The 13,424-nt window shown below is 39.4% G+C and overlaps 1 protein-coding gene across 1 annotated transcript in view; it reads left to right on the top strand.

Annotated features, from left to right (window-relative positions):
• RIC8B (RIC8 guanine nucleotide exchange factor B) overlaps positions 1 to 13,130 on the top strand; it is a 42,113-nt gene extending 28,983 nt beyond the window's left edge. Inside the window, exons 8-10 of the mRNA XM_054083741.1 lie at positions 309 to 453; positions 2,732 to 2,851; positions 10,432 to 13,130. Coding sequence (XP_053939716.1) covers positions 309 to 453; positions 2,732 to 2,851; positions 10,432 to 10,543 — 377 coding nt within the window. The 3' untranslated portion in view covers positions 10,544 to 13,130. The remainder of the gene's footprint in view (positions 1 to 308; positions 454 to 2,731; positions 2,852 to 10,431) is intronic.
• The last annotated feature ends 294 nt before the right edge of the window (positions 13,131 to 13,424 follow it).

The following is a 13,424-nucleotide window of genomic DNA, read 5'->3' as shown; positions in this document are numbered from 1 at the left end:
CTGTGCTCCCTGATAAAGAGCCCCTCCCCTGCTTTCCCATAGGCCCCCCTTAAGTACTGCTTAAGGGCTGAGCCGCTTCCTGAGCCTTCTCTTCTCCAGGCTGAACAACCCCAGCTCTCTCAGCCTGTCCTCATAGCAGAGGTGCACCAGCCCTCTGATCATCTTCATGGCCCTCCTCCCTTATTATATGTCTTGCTGTAATGAGTGTGTTTGCCTCTTGCTGTAGCTCTTGATTCTTGTAACATTGTGCAGGTTTTTGGTTTGTGGTTTATTGTAGCTGAATAATTTTCTGTATCTATTCTTTGCAGTTGACAGCTTGTTAAAATATACAGGCTATGGTAATGCGGCAGGATTGCTGGCAGCAAGGGGCCTGTTAGCAGGAGGAAGAGGTGATCATTGGTACTCAGATGATGAAGATACAGATACAGAAGAATACAAATCTGCAAAGCCAAAGTATAGTATTGCTTTCAGTTCTGCATGTCCTGTTGTAGATGTTTTGACATAATTTTTTTTCTCACCTGTTCTAGAGAGGCCAGTTTTGGGATTACATGTGCTTATATTAACTGTTGTCTCCTGTTGACTTCATGGTCTAATTATTGAGAAACCAGCCTCTAGCAGTGACCATCATGTAGTCAGATGGCTCAAAAATAACCCCCAAACCACTATAAGAATGATGTAACTTCAGTAGAGGGGATTACGTAAAAATGAAGTGCTTGTCAAAAAGAAATAAGGAATAAAAATGCAAAATTTGTGGATCACCCAGGAGCAGTTTCAAGCTGCGTATTAGAGGTTCAGAGTATGCGTGTGTTGTCAATTTAAAAAGGATACTTAAAAAGAAGGAATTGTTAAATCAGAGTGCAGGAGGCTATCCTGGTACTGTGAAAGAGTAAGAAGGTAGACCAAAAAGGTTTTGAAGAACTTCTTACTGGAGGCGTTAAGAATAAAGAGAACCTTCTTCACAGGTTCTTGAAAGGCTGGAAGCTCTGCAGATTGTATATATGGTCATTAGATGGTTGAGATGTAAGTAGGCAAAGTAAGGGAGCAAGTCCGTAGCAAAAAAGGTAAAGGAATTCTTCACATCATTTTAACTGAAGAAGTTTGAGGGAGTTCTCAGGTGGGACTGTTTCTTTACAGACTCTGAGTCTGATTAGGTATTTAAAATTCAAGTGTGAAAAGAGTTTTTCTAAGTAAATTAGACAAATTTTAGAAAAAATGTTGTTAGAAAAATTAGGAGGGATAGCTTTTGCCTCAGATTTTCCAGGAACTTATATGAAGTTGCTAGAGTACTGCTGTTGTTTGTGTGGTGTAACTCTATAACAGAAAAAAGAGTGTCAAGTGTGGCTTAAGGTTTTAAGTGGGACTCTGTAAAAGAAGAGTCAGTCAGATTGCCTGGTATGAAAATTTTCCTAAAGAAGTGAGTAGATCACGTAGATAAATATGGAAGGAGCAAAATTACTTCTGTAGCTGTCATGCATGAGGAATCCAATATATTTGTTTGAAGGATTCAGTATACAGAAGCTCTGTTGATTTTTATTAATTGTAATAGCATTAAGAGGTTTCAGTTTGACGTGTTACAGCTGTGATTTGATGCTGTTTTGAGTAGGTTCTGAAGTTGTTGATAGTGGACATCAGAAGCATGTTGTTTTTCCTCTTTACTCTGGTTTCTCTGTGACATAAAATCACAGAATCACAGAGTCATTTACATTGGAAAAGACCTTTGAGGTCATCAACTGTAAACCTCACATGATTATTTATATGATGGGGGGGATGTGGCTTATCTGAAAGAGTCTTATTAAGGAACACGAATGAAAGACAGGATTAAATGTATGAGAAGTTGCAGAAATTATATTGCTTCTTGGTGGAAAAATGAACTCCAAAACAGGAGGTTGCTTTTTATTTCTGCACTTCAGCATTTTCTCTTGCTCTTTTGTCTCTGCTGCTCTTTCAAAAGCCTAACATCCAGTTGTATGCATATAAGTAAAACTATAACATCTATTTATAATAGTTAAAAGCTGACACACATTCAAGGCAACTGTCCATTGCTTTATGCATCTGATTTTCTGTTTTGCTGTTGAATGTTTGTAATTAAACTGCTTGAAAAGATAATTTGCCCAGAAAGTGTTATTTGTAACCATACTACTTCTCTGCTGTTTTTACCATTTCTCTATCACTGATCATTTCTTTTAACAATGAAAATAAAACTGGCGTAGTAAATTCTCAAAGTACAGTAACCTTAATTCAGTTTGAGCAAAACTCAGTGTGGGAGGGGAATAGTAAACTAATTCAATGATTTTTCATTAATAAGAAAATGTAACTGGAACCTGTCTATAGTTTTAAAATTAAGCTTCTACGGAATTAGTCGCAAACAAGTATCTGTCATTCTGTTCCTCATCTATTTAATTATTACCGGTGACGTTGTCATTATTACTGTCATTATTCCCCTGCTTTCAAGCTGCTCGTGTATGGATTATAAAAGAACAAGTACTGGTGGGCTCTGTAGCTAACAAGAAATTAATGCAGTGAATCAACAAGAAGATAATATCACGATTCATGGGAAAAGGTTAGAAAAAAGATGTAAATACAAAAGTTGGCTATTTATAGTAAAAACTTTCATGTGCAGTTCAGGCAGTTTTAGTCTTAGTGGTTTCTGTTCTTTCCTCCTAACCAAGAAGACAGACATTTTACATACATATTTCTATGGAAATGTAAACTATTGTTTTTCCACTTCCAGCATTAATCTTATCACTGGTCACTTAGAAGAACCAATGCCCAATCCAATGGATGAAATGACAGAAGAACAAAAGGAATATGAAGCTATGAAGCTTGTCAACATGTTTGATAAACTTTCCAGGTATTGTATTATAGCTGCTTTTGAGGGAGGCAGCTCATATCCTGTCTCTTTACTAAGCTCTAGTGCTTCAAAATAGTGCTATAATCAACTTCATTGCAGGATTAGGGCTACTTTAACTGCAGAGAAAAATGTTTAGCACTTCAAAGAAAAGAGGGATATGTAACAGGACTTCAGAGGATACCTCTTTTGGAGAGGATTGGACAGAATCAGGAAGATTTGGAGGCAAGGGGACATGCCTCCTAAATGGATAGGCTGATAATAATGGAAAGGATTTATCCTTTTAAAGTATGGGACACAATCCAAGCCCAAGGCCAGTGTGCTCATTTTCCCCAAGTCAATGAGCAGCATTTCATGGTAACTACTTACGTCTGCTGCTTCTGTGAAGAACAAATACAGTGTGAAAATAGTTGTCACCAGAAGCAATACATTCTATAATTGAGCAATTAAAGGGGAATTTACAATTAAGAATTATCGCCATTTATTACAGGAAGTGTGGACTAGATTACAAATGAGCTTTCCTAATTTGTTTTAAATGACTAATGTAATGTCATAAAGAAGATGGTACTTAAAGTGACATAAAGGAATATGTTGCTGATACAGAAAATTTATTTTTATTTTGTAACTTTATACATACAGAAAGGGAACAGACCTGCGCTGTTAGCTATGGCCTTTTTATCTTTGACTCAATATGCCTAGGATGTACTGTTTTTTCTTCCTTGTATATGTAGCCACGTTGAAGTGATTGCTTGTATTTTGTTTTCTACATAAGAAAAGTTTTACGTTCTTGAGGAATGCTTAATGTAGCACTAATTTACAACTGAACTGAGCTGTAGGAACTTAGGTAAATATATAAAGCGCATCATTCTTCGAGCATAGGAAAACTCAACAGCTAGAAGTGCAGTTGTGTTTTGTGAGAGTCTGTACATATTCAAATAACAAGGTCTATTGAGAGAAATTCAGCAAATCAAGTATTTTTACATCTATTTGAGTTAAGGAATACAGCAAAAGATGTGGGAGAATCTGGATTTTATATTAGCTGACAAAGACTGAATTATAAGCAGGAGCTAAAGCAAGGAAGGATCTTGGAACAACTGATCTGAGACCCTCTGTGAAGTAATTGGGTACTTTTTCACAGTATTTGCATGGAAACAAGTGTTGTATGTTACAGTTTTCTTAATAAAGAGAAGAAAATGCAATGCACGTGTAATCTTAATTGAACTGCTGTGTAAAATGGAACGATTGCTATGTAAGCTAGAGAATTAAGATGCTGAGTGTTAGGGTACCACAATAAAATGGCTAAATGGTCTAAAACTCTTTTAAAAGAAAGATTGAGACCGGAGATAAGCTGAGACTGAAGACAAGTCAGTTGCTATCACTATAGCAGTTACACAAAAAGTCCAAATGGCGTTACTGTAGCACAAGAGCCTTTTCAGTGTGGAGGCTCAGAGACACCTGCTGGGTTGCCTGCCACACGCTGACAATAACTGAGCAGCTGGTGGTTTATATCACTGCTTATCCTCTCGGCCAGGAGCGTTACTTCTACCTCTGTGTCAGTTATATTCACCTGCACTTCCTTCTATAGTTCTTAGGCCGCAAACTCTTTAGGGCTCAGACTCTTTTTGTTGTAAGGTTTTTTTGTTTGTTTTTTCACTCCGGAGCAGTGTTGTTGCTGTGACCCCTTTAGGTGCTGTGATAACATGAGTAAAAAAATCACTTGACTGTTCTTCCCACCGTTTTTGTTTTACTGGAAGTTGGGGGGGAGGAGTGCTGGCAGGAATGATAAAGAAAGTCAGACTTGGTTTTGGGAGTCTGTGGGATGTTTTTAATGAATCTAATTGAGTGCAATTGTGGCTTTTGCAGATGTTAAATAAAATGGGAAGCTGCCAGCTCTGTACACAAGAAGAAAGAGTTAGTAACATGCTGATAGTGGGAGTTCCTCCATGTTTTCAAAATTGAGTGCTTTTGCCTCAATCTTGAGCCCTTCAGTGCTGGGAGTTTTCAGATACTTAAAGCTACCAGCGGAGTACACTTTTTTGCCTTGATTTGCAGCCTATCAATCTAAAGCGCAGGTTACCTGAATAGGAGTTTTCAGTGAATCCCGGGTTTTCAATCTTGCTTTGTGGCAGGTTTCCTACTTCTGCTGGTCTTCGTTGTTGTCACTGTAGGAGGAGATGTGTACCATGAACTCAGCAGTTTGTTTGGTGCAGCACTTTGTTTATAAGAGGGAAGTTGGACAGGGAGGCAACAGTTCCTTCTAATATCGATCGAGTTTATGTAACTTGAAAAAGTGCTTAGTGTGAACTTCTGTGATGTACAAAACCAGTTTGCTTAGTATACTTGTACTGTCCTGGTAATGGAAGCTGAGCTTTAAAATGCTAGCATGTTTTTACTGGAGAAAGGTAGGGGAGAAAAAAGAAGTTAAAGGACTGACCAAACTGCATCCCTTACTGACCGATGAGGTTAATCAGGCCAGTCAGGCACTGGGGTGTTCTGGATTTGGCTTTGGCTCTGTATCGATTTTGCAAAGTTACCTGACAGAATCATAGAGTGGTTGGGGTTGGAAGGAACCTTCAAGATCATCCAGTTCCAACTACTCCAGTGGGCGGGGACACCTCCCACTAGATCAGGCTCTGCCCAAGGCCCCATCCGACCTGGCCTTCAACACCTCAGGGGATGGGGCATCCACGACTTCCCTGGGCGACCTGTGCCGGTGCCTCACCACCCTCACAGGAAAACATTTCTTCTTAATATCTAACCTAAATTTCCCCTCTTTCAGCTGAAAACCTCCTCATCCTATCCCTGCACTCCCTAATAAAGATGACAGATTGAACTCGGAAAACAAATTTGCCGAACAGTACTACTTCAATGAAAGGTTATAGTCTTCATTAATGGCTGCTAACTATTTACGCAGTACCCTTTGTGGTTTATTGAATAAGGAATAAAGTGGCATTTTATTCCTGGTTCCATAAGATGACAATGGATTTTCTCTCCAGGTTTCTCTTTATTTTCAGTATCGGCACAGAAGAATTGAAACTGCTTTGAGGTGATGTAGAAGCAATCCATGCTTTTGGTCATTTCAGGTCTTACTTCTAAAATTTTTCTATTCTGTTAGGTTGTTCGTGGTCAGACCTGTTCATGGAGTAATTGACCATCGTCAAGGATAAATTAAAACTAATCACCTAGATTCATTTTATCAAAATATGTGGGGGAAAGCTGGATATTGTTCGTGAACCCATTTCCCCTGCCCCAGTATTTTAACATAGACTTGGGTTCTACAAAAGCTTTTATAGGAATTAATATTTTGCTGAAATTTGGCTGGATGAGATTACTGTTTAAAATTATTACATGTCTATAAATTTTAATTTTAACTAAGATGAAAAACCTTGATTACTGCAGTTCTTGGGAGATGTAGATGTTACTTATGTTGTTTTGCTGGATGCATGAACTTGGCCCTGAGATAGCTCTGTGGGCTTTGTCTGCAAGTAAAGTTCGATGCTATTTTGTTGATTCATTGAGAATTGTTTGGTGATTCTAAATCAGTGCCCTGTGTATATGATGCACATCTTTGGGCTTTGGAAAACTCCACAAATCTGCAAAAATATTTACCACAACCTCTCATTTTTGCAAAATAGTAGGTTAGCCACCTTAAATCATTGTTGTATGATGTTCTGTCTGTTCATATAATAGATTATTGGAAATACTCTGAGTTAATTAAAATGTCTGGAAAAAAATGGTAACATTTTTTCTATTATAAACGGTAGGTAGAATTGTATATTAATTGACTAATTTAAAATGTCAGGATGGTTTTTCCAAGCCAACCTTGTATTAATAGCAAGAATCCTTTTGCTGATGAAATGGTCTCCAATTATCACAGCTTGGGCTTTGTTGTACATTGAAGAGAAGTCAACAAAGCAAGTACGTAAGAGAACCTGTCTAAATAAGCAACCCTACTCATTAAAAACACAAAATTAATCATAGGATGAAAGAAGAAGGCAATGTTACATAGATTTATTTTTTTTTCTCCTCTTTCTAATCATAGACCAAAATAATGTTACATGAAAGGATCAGAACTATTATGTAGTACTCAATTATAAGAAAGTGAATAGGTCCCTAACATGCCATTTTATCAAAGGAGCAGACTGGTGTTTACATGATGGCTATTTCATTGCAGACACCATCATTAATTCCATGTGTCAATACTGCCCTACAGCACATAGTGCAGACAAGAAAGAGTTACCCTTTATAACAACGGAATGATTTTTGAGTCGTTATCAAGCTAAATGGCAAGCAGGAAGCTAGAAATTGTATAGATATATTTGAAGGGACTCTTGGGAGATCTGGAAGTGGAAGAAGAGAATGCATTTTACCAACTGTTTAATTATGGTGTGTTTCTGAGTACACTTGAATAGAATGCTTTGTTTGCATTAGAAAAGTGAATGTTGCAAGAAGGTGTATTTGAGTATATGGGAGGTCACAGAAGGAAGTCCAAATATGTATAAATATGCACATTGTGTAGTTATCTGTATCTTCCTGGATACTGAAGTATTCCCGCTGCCACCTACTGGGCTCAAGCGATCTCTCATTTGCCATTTAGAGGAACCACAAACATCCAGTCTTTGAATAGTGCGTACAGTCTTCTGAGGCTGTACATGCCAGTTTCTGGTGCTTCCTTGACACCTTGTGTCTCACCTTAAACAGTAAGCACATCCTCAGGCAGCCCAAGTTGCCGAAGCTCAGTTGAGGTCTCTGAACAGCCAGTGCTAAATGGGACAATTGCTAACAGTGAGACCATTCATCCCATGTAAGCATCAACTCTATGAGCTCTTGTATGGTACTGAAGTTGGCTGAGTGGTGCTTCTTGCAGTCCTGCCCAAAATTCTGTTACCTAGCAGATAGTTGTTCCAAACATCTGAAGCAAGCTATCCAGGCAGCCCAGATCTTTTAATCTCTTTGTGTCCCTCTGTATTTTTCCTCTTTAAAAAAAAACAGAAATAAGGTTGTATAGTGTTAGAGCTTGAGTTAAGTATTCACCAGTAAAAGGGTGCCATGTTTTATACCAGTTTAGGACTAGATTATGGTTAGGAAAAAAAACAGGCTGAAAAAAAAAACCCTGCTTCTCCTACCTCTCTTACTGTTGCATCTAGCGTTCAGTATCTCTGCAGAGGAATTGCCAGGAGAGAAAAAGTTTCTATCAAGTTCTGGAGTGTGTGTAGCAGGATATAGGTGAGGCACAGAAGGGAAGTTGCAGAGAAAGAGCTATCTCTTTATAATTGACAAATGATGAGATAGGACTTCTTGACAGTATTTACAGATATCTTACAAAGTATGCTTGTGTGAAGAAGAGGGGACCCACGAGACCTTGTTTTCCTGCATTCCTCTTTCCTTTTTCTTGAACTGTTTCATTATCCTTTATTAGCCACTATCCTTTATTTATTACCAATAATAAATTGTAAATGGTTAGTAAATTATGTGATTCTATGACTTCTGGATACAGTGCTAAATGTTGCAACCTAAAAGTATGTGTTGTGGTTTTTAAAACAGAAATCTAAGATCTTGTCAACATAGAGGGCAAGCACAGATTATTTTGTTCTTTGTGGCTATGTTTTCACTTTGAGGACTTAAAAAATACAGGCAAAGACTTATTTTCAGGTTGTTCTTCTCCAAAAATAACCGTACTAGATCACTAGTGAGGCTTGAACTTGAGTAAGTGGCAGTGAAGAAATGTTGCAAGACTGATTGGAGACTTCAAAGACAATTTTTTTTTTTTGTATGATGGTGCTTAAAGTTTAAAAGCTAAAAAGACCTTAGATGTGTATGTTTTTTTCCAGTGAAAAAAAGGCTTTGTTATTAGGTGCAACTCTAGAGAACTCCAGCTTTGCCTCTAGGAGACCCCTGCTGCAGGCAGGGAGGGTTCTGGTCCTGTTTGGACACTACAGCTGTAGTCTTCATTTTTTTGTCTCTTTCAGATCTGATTTTGAGTATTCTTTTGATATCTTCTCCCACGCATTTCCAGATTTCTGAAAATTTAAGTGACACAAGAGTGCTCTCACTTGGGCAGAATCTACACGCTATAGATCACGTTGCCTGAAGAAGAGGACTTGCTGTCAGTCCTCAAGTATGACAGGTTATCTCCGGTCTATTTAAAGATAGATCCTACTCTTATATGCACACATAGAGGCAGAGTCTGGCCTGTGCTCTTCAAGTATGGTCATTACAAACCCCCTTCTCTAGCCCACAGCTTCCCACCCAGACATGGTTAACCAGAGCACAGCATTTTTTCCAGGTCCACTTTCTCATATTTTGCAATGCCGCAGGCAATGGGATTTAAGAGCTTATCACTATAGTATCTGATTGCTACATCTGCACAGATAGCTGCGTTTCTCTTGCTGGTCTCTTCCTAAGCCAAAAAAAGACTCTTGGAGACTTAATTTAACTGCTTCTTGACTGTATGATATCTAGCATATGCGTGCCACGTAACTTTAATGTTGCCTTTCTTGCTGCTCCTATGGTTGTGTTGCGGTGGGATTGCCACTTGTGTACGAGCGATGTTTTTCAGCTGAGGCAGTAGCTGAGACCAGGCAGAGAGCTGGTGAAATGCCTTTGCTTCCCCTTTGAGTGATGGAGTTGTATTGTGTGTGGCTCAGGAGGGTGGTATATGTGAGTTAAATCAGCAGTTTTACTGGGCTGCCTTTCAAGCGAGGGGTAAATTGACATCAAGTCTCCGCTTTTTTATATAAGGTGACTCCTGAATATTTAGAGGTATTCTCCATTTATTTTTTTTTCCAGCAGAAAATAAAACTGTTATCTCTGCCCTTACAGCTTTTGCCATAATCCACATATAAATGAGGTGATAAAAAGTAAGGATTAAATAAATCTTTGCTAATACTTTTTGATTGGCTTAATCAATAATTAATCATCTCTTAGATGAGGCTGTAGCTTGTGGAGTAGATATAATTGGATTAGCTGCTGAGAGGCCTTTGGAGCTTTGAAGAGATTAAAATGGCTGTCAATCCTGTAATTAAACTGCCACAAACAAAAGCAATAGTATTAGAATCAGTCAGCTTTTTTTAGATGAATCAACAAGTCTTTACACATCATAGTGGTGTAGGCAGGCAGAATCTGTTCTCCTAACTCAGTTATTTCCCTCAACAGGATGAATATGTATCAAAACATTATTTTAATTGCCTGGGTGTATATTGGCCAGAATGGCAGGTGAAATTTTCGGAAGAAATGGCTGTCAAGTGAACTCTTAGAAGAAAATCTAGTTTGTGTATCTAAAACAGTGAACCTGCTCCTTGTTTTGAGCCTATTAGGCAGTGACTTTTCATGGTGTCTTTAATTGGCTAAGTAGGTTTGGCCTTCATGAATGAAGTCTTTATCTGTCCTGCTCTTCCCCTCCCACCTATTTTGGAAGGGGTTTTGTTCCTCTTTCTTCAAAACAGAGGGCTTTAGCAGAAATAACTTCCTTTTAGAGGCTCATTATGTACTGAAGCATATACTCTATGTGACTGTATTATACACGTGTGAATTGATATGTGTGCATATGCTAATATGTATTCTTTTTTTAAAATCTCTTACAGAGATGAGCTTATAAAACCAATGGGAGTGCGGCCGGATGGTACAATGGCTCCTTTGGAAGAAGCAGTCAGCCAGTACCATACCAACAAGCAAGACAGTTCAGATTCGGACTAAAGCATCACCTGCTTCATTCTCAATTCTCCTGTAATCCACGCTTTTCCGTAGAGCCACCACATCTTTTATCTAGGCATTTTATCCTCACATTAGCCAGTCTCACTTTAACTCTTCTGTTATTGGGATATTTAAATGATGGCTCCTGTGGTGCAATGTCTGAATTTTTATTATGTCTGTTTAAAGAACGTATCAATTTATTAGTTTATGATCTTTATTAATTTAAAACTAAACTTATTTCAAAGGGATAAAAAGTGAAAGCCTACAATGTAAAGTAAACACAAACACTTTAATTTTCAAGAATCCTGTTTTCTGAACTGTAGGTTTTCCCAGTCTTAATATTTTATTTTTTTGTATTGTCTTGCCAGTCTCTGCCTTTATATAAATGTACCTGAAGAAGTGTGTTTGCTTAACAGCATTAGGAGCAGAGGGTGTTTAAACTTTGAAGACTGACGGACCTCATGAAGTTGCTTTAACTGGCATTTGGCGGTGCTTTCAGAGCTGCCCTTTTTAAAATGTCATTGGATTTCTTACTGCTGCACAATTCTGTGGTTAAGCTGCTGCTTGAGATTTTACCAATGTGTCAGTCACTGACTGCTGCTAAAATTACCTTTAAATTGGGAACAAGATGATGTATGTTGTATGTCCATCCTCCCTTCCTTCCCTCCCCCATTTCAGCCACACGGATATACCACCCCCCTCCCATTTTTGGTTAAGTAAAAACATCCCTATTCAAAACAGCGTTCAAGTATGTACACTTAAATGTTGCCGTGAATGGGAGTGGACCAGAGTGAAGTGCATGTGCGAGTGTTGTACTGAATTGGGGCCTACTTTTGGAGATGAATGGGTATGCCTCACTTGATGGGAAGTCAAACTAGTCAACAAAAACATATTTCCATTTTAGGGAGAACTTAGGAAGCAGTGGGATAGAGAATGAGAGGGCAGGAAGGAGAAGAAAGTGTCACCTTCAACTCTGTACTCTAGAAATGAAGATTAAAAGTTTTAGGCGTGCTGCACTGTTGTTGTTGCCTCTTTGCCTGCTTGGTTTCTTTCTCTGTGAGTTTCTCCCAGCATGAACTACATGAAGAATTATCCACATTCTAGTTCGTAATTCCTTTTTTTCTCTGCTCAGAAGTGGACACATGCCATTCCGGTGAACCTTTCTGAGGTTGGTGAAGGTTTTCCAGTTTGTTTCCTATGACTTGACACTGGTTCCAGGAACTAAGGAAGCTGATGTTAAAAAGTGTTGTAAAGGGGGGGGTCTTGCTATGAAATCATGCTGCGGTTTCTCATGTAAGGAGCTTCCACAGATTTCCTTAGTCTTCTGAAAGGACTGAAAAGAAATAATGCACTGCTGTCCTCTCAGCGGTTAAGTTTGTTTTCTCAAAGGACGTGGCCCAGCCACAGCAATGCCTTTTTTCATTAATTAAAAAAACAAGTTCATTTTTAATGAACTTAAGTTAATGAACTTAAGTTCATTAACATTTCTGTGTGCTGGGAGTTTTCCGAATGCTGAAATCATTGATGTTTTGTGTTATGACTTGACTTGGGCTACGTTGTCTGCTGCATCTACATGGAGCATCACAATTTGCCTTGGGGAAAAGGAAGCCACCTGCTGTTCCCACATAGCAGCAGTTACAGCAGCACCTATCAATGTATTGTAGTACTGTAATCACGCCTGTTATGTATGAATCCAAAAGGGAAGTGGCAGAAGTTGCCCAGGAGCAAAAAAATAGGCTTCCTGCATCTAAGCTCGGTCTCAAAAATGTATTAGAGTTTAGCATCATCCACTGACTAGTCTGAGCCCAGCACAAGCAAGTATTAAGTGCACTGCAAGTGCAAAGAATTTATGACCCTTCCTGAGGAGAAAAGCTTAAATAGCTCTGTTAATGAGGAATTGCATCCTGTCTTGGTATGAGCTGAGGATGTTTCTCAGGGCTGAAGAAGCAGCTATTTCAAGGAAAGGCTCTATGGGTTGCTACAGAGGGACGAGTACAGACCATGAGTCTAGAGGAGGCCATGGAGATGATCAGAGGGCTGGGACTCCTCCCATACGAGGACAGGCTGAGAGAGTTGGGGTTGTTCAGCCTGGAGAGGAGAAGGCGCAGGGAGATCTTCTAGCGATCTTCCAGCTCCTGAGGGGGCTACAAGAGAGCTGGGGAGGGGCTTTCTATCAGGGAGTGCAGTGATAAGATGAGGGGGAATGGTTTTAAGCTAAAAGAGGGGAAATTGAAATTAGACATTGGGAAGAAATGTTTTCCTGTGAGCATGGTGAGGCACAGGAACAGGTTGCCCAGAGAAGTAGTGAATGCTGCATCCCTGGAGGTGTTCAAGGCCAGGTTGGATGAGGCTATGATCAACCTGGTCTAGTAGGAGGTGTCCCTGCGCATGGCACAGGGGTTGGAACTGGCTGATCTTTAAGGTCCTTTCCAATCCAAACCATTCCATGATTCTATGAAAAAGGCCAAAATATCAGTTTGTTGCTTTACAAGTTATAGAGTATGCTCCTACAATTACCTGGCTGAAGAGAGTGATAAACCAATAATGGCTCTTGGACCTTGTTACACATGGTACAGCACAAGGCTTTTGTGGCCTGGTTCCTGCCAGCTGCAACAGAGGAACAGGCTGCCCAGGGAGGTGGTCGAGTCACCTTCCCTGGAGGTATTTAAGGAACGGGTGGATGAAGTGCTGAGGGACATGGTTTAGGGAGTGTTAGGAATGGTTGGACTCGATGATCCAGTGGGTCCTTTCCAACCTGGTGATTCTGTGATTTGCAATAAACAGTTCTGTGTAGTTTGTCCTGGGAAATGCATGCTTGTAGGAGGTTTTACAGACTTGAGATGCTGTTTGAACTAACAAAGAAGACGATGATGACCAAGCATAG

The sequence above is a fragment of the Cuculus canorus genome, chromosome 1, assembly GCF_017976375.1.
Source record: "Cuculus canorus isolate bCucCan1 chromosome 1, bCucCan1.pri, whole genome shotgun sequence".
Taxonomy (NCBI): domain Eukaryota; kingdom Metazoa; phylum Chordata; class Aves; order Cuculiformes; family Cuculidae; genus Cuculus; species Cuculus canorus.
The sequence above is the reverse complement of the archived record's forward strand: the minus strand, read 5'-3'. Positions and strand labels throughout refer to the sequence as shown.